This window comes from Podarcis raffonei, chromosome 14, assembly GCF_027172205.1.
Source record: "Podarcis raffonei isolate rPodRaf1 chromosome 14, rPodRaf1.pri, whole genome shotgun sequence".
In the NCBI taxonomy this organism is placed as follows: Eukaryota; Metazoa; Chordata; class Lepidosauria; order Squamata; family Lacertidae; genus Podarcis; species Podarcis raffonei.
Genome location: NC_070615.1, coordinates 40366381 through 40379683, shown reverse-complemented (window position 1 = coordinate 40379683; position 13303 = coordinate 40366381). Strand labels below are relative to the sequence as shown.

The 13303-nt window shown below is 45.5% G+C and overlaps 1 protein-coding gene across 1 annotated transcript in view; it reads left to right on the top strand.

Moving 5' to 3' along the window:
• Positions 1-13303, top strand: part of DNAH3 (dynein axonemal heavy chain 3) — a 95157-nt gene that overhangs the window by 77485 nt on the left and 4369 nt on the right. The window contains exons 50-57 of the mRNA XM_053364226.1: positions 192-374; positions 2215-2413; positions 3548-5689; positions 6739-6958; positions 9094-9338; positions 10859-10975; positions 11700-11857; positions 12348-12515. Coding sequence (XP_053220201.1) covers positions 192-374; positions 2215-2413; positions 3548-5689; positions 6739-6958; positions 9094-9338; positions 10859-10975; positions 11700-11857; positions 12348-12515 — 3432 coding nt within the window. The remainder of the gene's footprint in view (positions 1-191; positions 375-2214; positions 2414-3547; positions 5690-6738; positions 6959-9093; positions 9339-10858; positions 10976-11699; positions 11858-12347; positions 12516-13303) is intronic.

Here is a 13303-nt window from a genome sequence, read left to right as displayed (position 1 = left end):
TTCCTGATTAGTTAGAAAGCAAAATCACTGGCAGATTCTGGTACCTGATTGCACACTAAAATGCTGGCGCATTTTTGTCATGATTTTTTTCCCTGTATCTGAAATTGATTATGAAAAGTGATGAACTGAAGATTGGAATAGTAAGGAATTAATATCTTGATTATGCCCTCTCCCTTGGTCGTCCTCTTTAGGTTGCAGTGATGCAAAAGGAGCTGACTGCTCTTCAACCGGAATTGATTCAGACCTCCACTGAAACGGAGAAAATGATGATCCACATAGAAAAAGAAACCGTTGAGGTGGATGCCAAGAAGGAGCTTGTGGCTGCAGATGAAAAGGAAGCCAATGAAGCTGCAGCTATTGCCCAGGGTATTAAGGTAATTGTGCTGTGCAGCCCAGTGCTCCCTCCCCATCAGAGCTCATCTTTCCAACAGTGCAGGGTAATAATTGAGAAATCCAAACTAAGAAAGGTGTAAAGAGCTAGCAGCAACGTGTTGCTTCTGCCCTATTTATCGTTTCCCTGGAGGAATGTATGCAATGCTAGTCCTCTGTGCTGGTCCAGGGGGGAGGTTAGCGTGGGGCGAAGTCCAGGACCTGAGTCGAGGGTCGGCAGACAGTCTTCCACGGGCGAAGCGGGGTCCACAGCGAGGAGCCGGGCAAGGACAGGAACTCTGGGGGAACCGGAATGGGTGCTGGCCGAAACAGCTCTTCAACGACGTTGCTCCCGCAACCTGGGACCGGGCTGACTGGCCTTTATCTTCTCTGAGGCCAGGGGCGGTCCCAGCCCCCAGGAGACCCGCCTCTCCTGGCCTTAAGGCGAGCACTCCTCCTGGGAGAAACCGGTTCCCTTCGCCTCTCTGCCCTGAGCCTCTGCAGTTCAGGAGAGGCTGAAGGGTTACTGGACCCATAGGGAGACTCACCTGTAGGCACTGAGTCCTCAACCACCTCTGGAGCCAGAGTGGATTCACCTGGTGCCTGCTCCTGAGGATCCGGCACAGGTGCAGACACTTCAGAATCAAGGCCCTGCCCCAGTTCAGCCGGCCCTGGAGGCGGGGACTCCTGTGCAAGCTGGGATTCCTCCGGTTCAGCCTCTGAATCGGATTCCCAGGCCACCACATCCTCAGAGTAGGCTCATTGAAATTAATGAACCCAAGTTAGTTCTGTCCTTTAATTTCAGTGAATCTGCTCTGAGTAGGACTAGCATTGACTCCAGTCCTAAGGCTTCGATCCTGTACCTCAAATGTGGGAATGTTTATCAGCCCAAGGGCCACATTCGCTTCTGGGCAACCTTCTGAGGGCTACATGCCTGCGATGGGCAGAGCCAGAGGCAGAAGTGGATAGGGCGGCAAATGCAAATTTTACCTTTTGCACAGTTGACTAGTGTCTTCATAGCCACACACCATCCAGACAAGCAAGTGGCATTGACAGAGTTCATGGACACAGACCAGTCAAACAAAAACAGTTGGGGGACAAAGTGAGGGGGGTGTTGCCAGAGGAGAGCTCTGAGGGCTAGACAGAGAGGAATAGAGGGTTCTCCATCCTTTGCTATGCCAACTTACCTGAGAGTAAGCCCCACTGAACTCAAAAAGACTTGCTGCTGAATAAATATGCACAGGGCTGCACTGTCAGCACATGATGTGCCCTTCCATGGTTGGTTTTTAACTAAAGAGCAGTCACTTAAGAGGGGATGGTCACACTGGGAACATTATGCTGCTGAGAGGGGATTCTCTTGCCCCCACCACAGTTCTGATCTGCCTGTCCAGGACTGCTACTTACCCCAGAGCAGGGAGAAACTATTTCTCCCAAATACACATATGGTAAAAGTAATGTTGGGCTAAAAATGCCCCCCTTTTGTGGGGTCACAAGAAAGTGAGTGTGATGCAGTTAGAGTGCTAGGCCAGGGGAGGGCAGGGTTCAAATCCCCACAGAGTTATAAAACTCACTGGGTGACCATGTGCCCATTGCACCAGGGAGTGCAATTGACAGGTGGGGCACTGCCAGCGAGAGGGCGCTCGATCAGTTTCAATCAAGGCATACCCAGTGGCAGCACCTGCAATAAGAAAGAAAAGGGCTGTTCATGCAAAGTTGTTGTTTCACTGGACTGTGCAGTGGCATCCTGTGACAATGTGGTGGGAATATATTTGATGTGATGACATATTTGTTTTTAAAAAAGTCCAGTAGCACCATAGAGACCAACTAAGTTTGATGTGATTACAGGAAGAGTGCGAGGGGGACCTGGCGGAGGCAATGCCAGCCCTGGAAGCTGCCCTTTCGGCTCTTGATACCCTGAACCCTGCAGATATCTCCCTTGTCAAGTCCATGCAGAATCCACCAGGACCTGTCAAGCTAGTCATGGAGAGCATTTGTGTTATGAAAGGAATAAAGCCAGAAAGAAAGCCTGATCCAAGTGGAAGCGGTAAAACACACACACACGCACACACACACGCGCGCACACACACACCACAAACATTTATTGGGAGGGGTTGTCATGTGCTGTTTGCTGAAATTGAACATTGCCATCATATCACTTTATATTATATTAAGACATTCACCCAGTAGAGTTTAGTCCATTAGGGCAAGTGCTGCCCTGCCCTACAAAGCTAAGCCTGTCTTTAGCCAGCCCTACCTTTGAAGGTGACCCAAAAACTACAACTAATGCAGTAGCTAGACTGGTGACTGGGAGTGGCTGCCGAGACCACATAACACCAGTCCTGAAAGACCTACATTGGCTCCCAGTACATTTGCGAGCACAGCTCAATGTGTTGGTGCTGACCTTTAAAACCCTCAACGGCCTTGGCCCAGTATACCTGAAGGAGCGTCTCCACCCCCATCGTTCAGCCCGGACACTGAGGTCCAGCTCCGAGGGCCTTCTGGCGGTTCCCTCACTGTGAGAAATGAGGTTACAGGGAAGCAGGCAGAGGGCCTTCTCGGTAGTGGCGACTGTCCTGTGGAACGCCTTCCCATCAGATGTCAAGGAAATAAACAACAATCTGACTTTTAGGAGACATCTGAAGGCAGCCCTGTACAGGGAAGTTTTTAATGTCTGATGTTTCATTGTATTTTAAATATTTTGTTGGAAGCTGCCCAGAGTGGCTGGGGAAACCCAGCCAGATGGGCGGGGTATAAATAAATTATTATTATTATTATTATTATTATTATTATTATTATTATTATTATTATTACTCCTGCTCCTCCTTAGTCCCAGTGTTGCTGTTATAGAACTCAGTAGGAAGGAGGGTGAAGACAAAGCCAGAATGAGTTGATTCTGCCTATCATTGGCTCTAACTCCTCCTGCTTTCTGTCCTTAAAGTCTAATAGGCCTCAGCCTCCACTGCATTTAATGCAATAAAATGGACCATAGATACCAGTGTTATGGGAAGTGAGTCATTATACCACCTTCTCCATTTGTTTTGGCTTAAGAATTACCTGGATGCTCAAAAAACTATTTCAGGGGAAAGAACAGGGAGGTTGAAAATCTTCCAGATTTGTTAAATGAGATATTCGTATTTTGAAAACATTTTAATATGTATGTATTTATGTGAAATTTCAGGTAAAATGATAGAAGACTACTGGGGAAGTTCCAAGAAGGTTCTAGGGGATCTGAAATTCCTCGAAGGCTTGAAGACTTACGACAAAGATAATATCCCATCAGCTGTAATGAAGAGAATTAGAGAGAAGTTCATCAACCATCCAGACTTTCAGCCAGCTGTAATAAAAAATGTATCATCTGCCTGCGAAGGCTTGTGTAAATGGGTGAGAGCCATGGAAGTGTACGACCGTGTTGCAAAGGTGGTAGCCCCGAAACGTGAACGACTCAGGGAGGCTGAAGGTTTGCTCGCTGTACAGATGCAGAAGCTCAATACGAAGCGAGCAGAACTCAAGAAGGTGATTGACCGCCTCCAGGACCTGAATGATGAATTTGAAGAAATGAACAACCGGAAGAAAGAACTCGAGAACAACATTGAAATATGCTCTCAGAAGCTGGACAGGGCTGAAAAGCTGATCAGTGGCTTGGGAGGCGAGAAGGATAGGTGGACGGAAGCAGCACGCCTGCTAGGAATTCGCTACACTGACCTCACTGGGGATGTCTTGTTATCTTCAGGGACGGTGGCTTATCTGGGAGCCTTTACCGTTGATTACCGTACAGAATGTCAGAAGAAATGGCTGGCTTTGTGCAAGGAGGAGAAAGTCCCATGCTCTACGGATTTCAGCCTGAGTAACACTTTAGGGGACCCAGTCAAGATCCGTGCCTGGCAGATTGCCGGCTTGCCAATTGATTCCTTTTCAATTGACAACGGCATCATTGTTTCCAACTCAAGACGGTGGGCTTTAATGATTGATCCTCAAGGGCAAGCCAACAAGTGGGTCAAAAATATGGAAAAGGGCAATAAGCTTTCCGTGATCAAGTTGTCTGACACCAACTATGTAAGGACTTTGGAGAACGCCATCCAGTTTGGAACCCCAGTCTTGCTTGAAAATATTGGCGAGGAATTGGACGCGTTCTTGGAGCCGGTGCTGCTAAAGGCAACTTTCAAACAGCAAGGTGTGGAGTACATGAGACTGGGAGAGAACATTATTGAGTACTCAAGGGATTTCAAGTTTTACATAACCACACGCTTAAGGAATCCTCATTATCTTCCTGAAATTGCTGTGAAAGTTTGTCTGCTCAATTTTATGATCACCCCTCTAGGGCTTCAGGACCAGCTTCTTGGGATTGTGGCTGCAAAGGAAAAGCCTGAGCTGGAAGAGAAGAAGAACAAGCTGATTGTAGAAAGTGCAGCAAACAAGAAACAGCTGAAGGAGATTGAAGACAAAATCCTGGAAGTTCTTTCCAAGTCGGAAGGAAATATCTTAGAAGATGAAACAGCCATTAAAATCCTCTCTTCTTCCAAAGAGTTGTCTGAAGAAATATCTGAAAAGCAGGAAATTGCCACTATTACTGAAATGGAAATAGATGCCACCCGAATGGGGTACAAGCCAGTGGCCGTTCATTCAGCAACAGTCTTCTTTTGCATTTCTGATCTGGCTAACATTGAACCAATGTATCAATATTCCCTGATATGGTTTATTAACCTCTATGTCCAGTCTCTTGCCAATAGCAGGAAAAGCGATGTTTTGGAAGAAAGGATTGAATTCATAATTGACCATTTCACAATCAGCATCTACAACAACGTCTGCCGATCCCTGTTTGAGAAGGACAAGCTTCTTTTCTCCCTACTTCTGACTATAGGGATCATGAAAGGGAGAGATGAGATTGATGATGAGGTCTGGCGTTTCCTTCTGACGGGTGGGGTTGCGCTCGAGAACCCGTATGCGAATCCTGCCCCAGAGTGGTTGTCTGACAAATCGTGGGCCGAAATTGTGCGTGCCTCAGGGCTGAAAAACTTGCGTGGGCTTTTGGATCATGTGGAGTCCAATGTCACGGAATGGAAACTGATTTATGATTCTGCCAAACCTCATGAAGAAGAGTTTCCCGGTGAATGGAATCTGGTCACGGGTCTTGACCGCATGGTTATCCTCCGATGCCTGAGACCAGATAAAATCATCCCGGCCACCCAACTATTCATCTCAGACAACATGGGGAAGATATATATCGAACCCCCAACATTTGATCTTGTTGGAAGTTACCATGATTCCAACTGCTGCGCACCTCTGATTTTTGTCCTGTCGCCAGGTGCTGATCCCATGGCAGGTGAGGTTTCTTAAATAACCCAACATGAAATCCTCCTTTCATGATACTGCCTTTTTGTTGAACAAAGCTATAATTTCACCTTTCACTACCCACACCCTGAGCAGCTGCTCAAACTCTGACCCAGAGGAGGAGTGCACAGCCAGATTTCTAAAAAAAATGGCAGTGCAAGCAGATGAGGTGCTGGACCCAGACCTGGGTCCCCAGTTCTGAACTTGAGCCAGAGATTCCATGGTCAGAGGCAGTAATGCTTCTCAATGCCAGTTGCTGGAAACCACAGGAGGCAAGAGTGCTGTTGTGTTCAAGTCCTACTTGCGAGTTGCCCATAGCCATCTGCTTGACCATTATGAGAACAGGATGCTGGACTAGATGGGCCATTGGCTGATCCAGCAGGCTCTTATTATGCTCTTATGAGACCCTCAAACTAGGATCCCCAGAGGCAGCATCTCCTGGGCCAGATTCATCTGTAGGTCCAACCTTCCCCTCTGCCCCAGGGCCTGTTTTCCAGCACACAAAATGCACCCAGAGGGAACTCAGTGGGGAAAGACCACAGCTCATGGTACCCTTTTCATGGAGAGGGTCCCAGGTTCAGATGCTGGCATCACCAGATAAGGCTAGGAGAGAACTGTTGCCAGTCCGTGTGGGCACTACTGGGCTAGATGAACCCATGTTCTGACTCTGTATAAAGTAGCTTCCTACTGACATTCCTTAATTTTTCTATATGTTGGGTGCAGAGGTCTTTGCAACAGCAGCTTGCCAGAAGTCCTCCAAAAAGCACTTGTAATTCCCAATCACCACCTTTTTTTAAAAATTATTATTATTATTATTATTATTATTATTTGTATCCCTCCCATCTGACTGGGTGGCACTATTGGCAGCATCCAACATATATAAAAAACATAAGCGCATATACAGGGCTGCCATCAGATGTCTTCTAAAGGTTACAGTTACTTTAACTGAGAAGATACCATTTGGGTTTCTTGAATAGCGTTCCTGACACTAAAACCCTGCGCATTTATTAAAACGATTTGTATTTAAATATTTGACGCTAGGCTTGTTGAAGTTTGCTGATGATCTTGGCATGGAAAGCATCCAGACTATTTCACTTGGCCAGGGCCAAGGCCCAATAGCAGCAAAGATGATTAATCAGGCTATCGTGGACGGGACTTGGGTTGTGCTGCAGAACTGCCATCTCGCAACCAGCTGGATGCCTGCTTTGGAAAAAATCTGTGAAGAGGTTATAGTACCTGAGAATACTCATACCAAGTTCAGGCAAGAATTCAATATCTATTATTCAGTCTACATGGATGCTGTAGAAATCTCATTTCCTGGGCTCCAGACATCCTCTTTTGCTGGTCAGGAAAGTGGTGCAATGAAAGTTCTGATCCCCTGGGGTTCTGGGATCACAGAGGACATGGCAGCAGGCTTTTTAAAAGAAGGTAATATTAGAAAAATATCTCTTCCCACTGAGGCCATGTCAGATAATATCACAGTGAGCAGGGTCATGCAGGTAAGATCAGGCTCAGTAGCATGTGCCTCGATTTAGCAGTATCAAGTTCAGGGCCAAGGTCACATCTATATGTTAGTACAGTGGTACCTCGGGTTACAAACACCTTGGGTTACAAACACTTTGGGTTACAGACTCCGCTAACCCGGAAGTAGTACCTCGGGTTAAGTACTTTACCTCAGGATAAGAACAGAAATCGTGTGGCGGCAGTGGGAGGCCCCATTAGCTAAAGTGGTACCTCAAGTTAAGAACGGTTTCAGGTTAAGAATGGACCTCCGGAACAAATTAAGTTCTTAACCCGAGGTACCACTGTATATAAAGCCCTTAACAGCTTGTCACTAGTTTACTTGTGAGATCGCCTTAACCCATGTATGCTACGCAACTGCTTTGATCTGTGGAACTGGCACTGTTACAAGTGCCACATAATACTTGTTCCGCATTTGTAAGAAATTGATATTTTCAGTTGGAACTCCCAAGCAGGTACCTTCACTGTACTCTTTTTGGTGCCTGTTAAAAACACATCCATAAATATAGAATCTTGACTTACATTTTAATCTGCTTTCCCTCCCTGCCCCCATCGTTGATTTTATTTATTTTTGGATGTTTTCAATAGTTGTTTCTTTTTTCTTTTTTTAAGATGATTTTATTTTTATGATTTTATGATTTTACTTTTTCTGTAAACTGCTTTGAGGTTTTCTTGCAATCGAGTGGTATATAGATCTTGTGAAATAAATAAAAAGTAATATACGCCCAGATTTAGGCAAGCCCTATCAGGACCACGGGAAGGTCCTGTGACCTCCAGTGGCTGCAGTCTTCCCTTTGTTGTGCTTAATGGGTGGATGTTGTCTCAGCAAAGAGGTTAAGGTTGGCAAACCCTGTCCCGCAATTAGCCCTGCCTTTGCAGAGGAGCTGGCTGTGTTCTTTAAAGGGCTATTGTTCAGTTCCATAACTGCTGACTTCTACAAGACTGAAGAAGCTAAATGCTACCGGGGACTCATCCTAAGGGTTTGAGGGAGGTAGGAGAACTACATCTTCTGGCTGGAAAGGCATGGAAGGAGGTGCTGAAAGGTCCCCTCCTTGCCTGCTTCTCCTCTTCATCAGAGTCTTCCTCAGGGCAGGGTGGGGGCCCAGATTTGGGGATCATTACATTTTTTAGAACTTTTTCTATCGGAAGCAGTGGTTTGTGCAGAGTCAACACAAACGTTTTCCTGTAACTGCCCCTCTGCAGTTTTTACTTTTTCACTGACACTACTACATGTCTTGGTGGTGACCATTGTACTCCTGGTTGCAAAGAGGGGCTTGAGGTGGGGTTTGTGTTGGTGCTTTGTAACAGTGTTAGTCTCCCTTTCTCTTGCACATAAGAGCTTTCTATGTAGCAGGATCCCCCCTTTAAAAAAACTTAAAAAACACAAAGGTGTATTCATCTGAGCTCCTGTCTTGAGTCTGATGTGGTACGGTCCAGACACAGCTTGACCACCTCAACGAGAACCAGGCCTCTAACACATTTGTTACAAAGGCACACACAAGATACTTAACCGTTATTCAAATGTGCGAAAATTAGCTTGTGTATCTTCACCAGGGGTAGCCAAGGTGGTACCATCCAGATGTTGTAGACCACAATTCCCACCAGCCCCAACCAGCATAATAGTTTTATTTTTTATACCCCTACCATCTGGCTGAGTTTTCCCAGCCACTCTGGGTGGCTTTCAGCACATATTAAAACATAATAAAATGTAAAACATTAAAAATTTCCTGATACAGGGCTGGCGCGTGGCCAGTAGTCAGGGTTGTTAGTTGTCTAAAAACATCTGGAGGGTGCACACACTGGCAACCCCTGATCTACACATAGACAGCATCCACACCATGTAACCAAATTTATTTCTGCTCCCAACTTCATTAGATTGTGGCTGACCAGTTATCCATCCGAAAAGTTTCCTGTCAGCATTCTCCAGAATGGAATAAAAATGACCAACGAGCCACCTAAAGGGGTGAGAGCAAATCTCCTTCGATCCTACCTCAACGACCCAGTTTCTGACCCCATGTTCTTTAACAGTTGCGAAAAGAAAGAAATTTGGCAAAAGCTGCTGTTTGGCCTCTGCTTCTTCCATGCTCTTGTGCAAGAAAGAAGAAACTTTGGTCCATTAGGTAAGAAGTTGTGTGCTTTATTGTTTTCAAAAACAATTTTGTTTTTTTGTGGTAGATGGCTCTGGGGAGGTGGGAACAGAAAGTCAAGCCAGAGGAGGTTTGCATATGGTCTTCGTCTGCATCCGTCTTTCTCCTTTCCACCCAAGACTAGGTAGATGGTAGGTGGTTCTGTGGCCAGCAGAGGCTGGAGCAGGCTCTGAGATGGTGTCTGTCCAATTCTTTGTCCAGGATGAAAGCAGTATAAATGGTTCCTATCTGCCCCCCTCCCCACTTTATCCTCACAACAACATTGTGAGTAGATAAATCTGAAAGAGTGTGACTCAGTCATTCACTGAGTGTTGTTCCTCAGTAGGGATGGGGGAGAAATCCAACTCAGTTCGCCTTTAAAGGCAAATCTACCTTATTCACAGCCATCCTTCAGAATTCACGTTTCTCTAAATTTTGCGGTTTTCCCCGCCAAGTTGTATTTACAAAAGTTCACATACTGAGGTAAACGGTGTGCAGAATTTCATATGTACATGAAAATTACGTATGAATATGCATTACGTTCAGGGAAGTGGCTTTGGGGGGGATGTACGTATGTATTAGGCAAAATTGCACACAAAAATGTGTATATTAGAAATTTGCACTAAAATGCCAGCGAGTTTTTGTGAGAACTTAACAACAACAACCTCAAACTTGTATAGAAATGTGAAGAACTGCATTTAAGATTGGAAATATTAGAAACCTAAAGTGACAGATTCACCCATCCCTATTCCTGAGTGAGGAATTTAAAGAGGATCTCCCTAATCTACTGCTCTGTCCACAACACCACACTGATGCTATCATCTTATATGTGCTGCAACTCTAAACTAAGGAAAAGCACAGCATGGATTAAATAGGCACTGGCAACCGCTTTTGACCCCATGTCACTAATGGTACAACCATTGCACCAATCATTGTGTCAGTCTGTGATCCAGATCCCACAGTTCAGTTTTGCATCAGTACATAGCTCTTTCTACGATTAAGCTGGGGCGTAGTTTTACTGAAGATTTCCTCATGTATGTCACTACTGCCCACTGGGCCATTTTTGCTGCCAAAGGCACCCCAAATAACAAAGGTAAACATTTTTATGTGGTTACAAACTTGGATCTATTGCTCAGATTTCCTAGGTGGCCTATAGAGAACTTCTGTTCAAATTAGCCAGGGGCACTTGTGCCTTTTCTGTGTCCATCAGAATGTAGCTGTTCAGTTTTGAGCTCAGCAATTTTCAAATGACAGCTGAGGGGCACATAAATAATATTTAACATTAGCAGCTCAGATTAATGTAAGACCTGGAACACATCGTTGCACTATAAGGGAAGTTAATTAAAGATAAATATCTCCCTCTTAGATACAATATTGAGACAAATGCCTGGGCTTCACTATAGTATTGTTTCAGCTTAGTCTATTAGCATTGAATGGCATTTTATTGTTTGCCATCAGCAGAACAAAGCTTGCTGTATTGCAGACTCACTTTCCCCCCACTCTGACCTGGACAGGTTGGAACATTCCTTATGAATTCAATGAATCTGATCTGAGAATCAGTATGCGGCAGATTCAGATGTTTCTGAATGAATATGAAGAAACCCCATTTGAAGCTCTCACATATCTTACAGGTACGGACATTATGGCTACATTCAGACATAATGCTGGTTTAGCATCATGAAAATGAGCTTAGCGTGATTTAGCTAAACTATGGTTGATCATTACAAACGTGAGCGTATTACAAAAGTGAGCTAAAAGCATGGCTTATCATTTATGAAAATGAGCCCCCAAGGCTTGCATACATCCCTTCCCCATTCCTCAGTGTGGCCATAGCAAAACAGCTGGAAAAGAGGAGAGGAGAGAGAGGAGCATGCAAGTCATACTCCAGCTCATGTGACTTTATACAAAGTCAGTTCATTGGTCCATCTAGCTCAGTATCGTCTGCTCTGACTGGCTGATACCTTCCTTTGTCACAGGCAAGGATTTCTCCCAGCCTTACCAGGATATGACGGCGATTGAATCTGGAATCTTGCCCAAAACCATGGTTTCCTGTTACATCTGGGAAACAGTCTAATAGCCGCCACCCTCCACCATACCACCCAAAGTATATGGGGATCCATGACAGGAGTCCAATTCTGACAAAACTCCATCGTCCCTAGTAATGCAAGGCTAGCTAACATATGGCTGTTTATGAAAGATGTCCCACCTGTAGGTTCCAATTTCCCCCTGAGTATGTGGGCTCCAGTCACCTTGTGAGCAGAGTCTTATTGGTCTCCTGTTTTTAACAGAAGGAATCTCTGCACGCTGCATAAACATCTTACCATTTTCATTCTAATGTGTTGTTTCTATTCCTAGGCGAATGTAACTATGGTGGGAGGGTAACGGATGACAAGGACAGGCGTCTCCTGCTCTCTCTTCTTTCAATTGTGTATTGCAAAGACGTAGAAGTCCTGGAAAACTACCAGCTTTCCCCAGGGGGGGAATATTTTGTACCATCCTTTGGGACATACCAGGTAAGAGAGCAAAAGGTGTGGATGAAGTACTTTTTCACACAGCGCCTAGTAAAACAATGGAATTCTCTCTCCCCACCCCCCACCCCAGAAATAATGATGGCCATCTACCTGGATGGCTTTAAAAGTGGATTAGGCAGATTCGTGGAAAAGAAGGCTATCAATGGCTTCTAGCCACAATGGCCATTTTCTCCTTCCACTATCAGGGACAGTAAATGCCGCTGAATACCAGTTGCTGGGAATCACAAGTTGTGCTCAGGTCCTGTCTGCGGGCTTCCCAGAGGCATCTGTTTGGCCACTGCAAGAACAGGATGCTGGTCTAGATGGGTCTTTAGCCTGGTTGTGCAGGGATTTTCTTATGCTTTTCTAAAATGTGGGCATCACAGTCTGTACCAATTGGGGGCAGTGTGAACAATACCACCTCCTTATCTAGCAAACCTGCTTGCTGGTGATGATTCTTAAAATACACATATTGTTATATATTTCTTTACAGTCCTACATAGACTACTTGAGAAGTCTGCCAATTATAACCCACCCCGGAGTATTTGGGCTACACGAGAATGCAGATATCACAAAGGATAACCAAGAGACCAACCTGCTTTTCAATAGTGTCTTGCTGACTTTGCCCCGACAAGCAGGTGGCGGTGGGAAATCTCCACAGGTAACCAAATGACACTGTGGCTTCATTTAGTGCTTCAAGCCCTAAATGACTTAGGCCCCAAATACCTAAAAAACCACCTCCATCCTGACAGTCCCTTTTGGATGTTAATGTTGGCAGAAGGGGCCCATCTGGTTATTTGGCTCCCTTCAGGGGTGTTGGGAGAGGGCATTCTTTGTGGCATCCCCTAAGCTGTGAAATTCCACCCCTTTAGAGGTGTGTCTAGCAGCTTCATTATGTAATTTCTATCATATGCTGAAGATGCACCTATTTACCCTGACCGTTGACACCTGACATACATCCATCCATCGCTCTTACTACGATGTATTTATTTAGTGCCGTGCTAAGCAGGGTGGTGCTGTGGGTTAAACCACAGAGCCTAGGACTTGCTGATCAGAAGGTCGGCAGTTCGAATCCCCGCGACGGGGTGAGCTCCCGTTGCTCGGTCCCTGCTCCTGCCAACCTAGCAGTTCAAAAGCACGTCAAAGTGCAAGTAGATAGATAGGTACCGCTCCGGCGGGAAGGTAAACGGCATTTCCGTGCGCTGCTCTGGTTCGCCAGAAGCGGTTTAGTCATGCTGGCCATGTGACCTGGAAGCTGTACGCCGACTCCCTCAGCCAATAAAGTGACATGAGCACTGCAACCCCAGAGTCGGCCACGACTGGACCTTATGGTCAGGGGTCCCTTTACCTTTACCTTTTAAGCACAACTAAAAGCATAATAAGCTCAAAAGGGCCAATGAGTTTGAAAAATTACGTATTTGAAGAATAACATACAAAAAGATGGCAGGT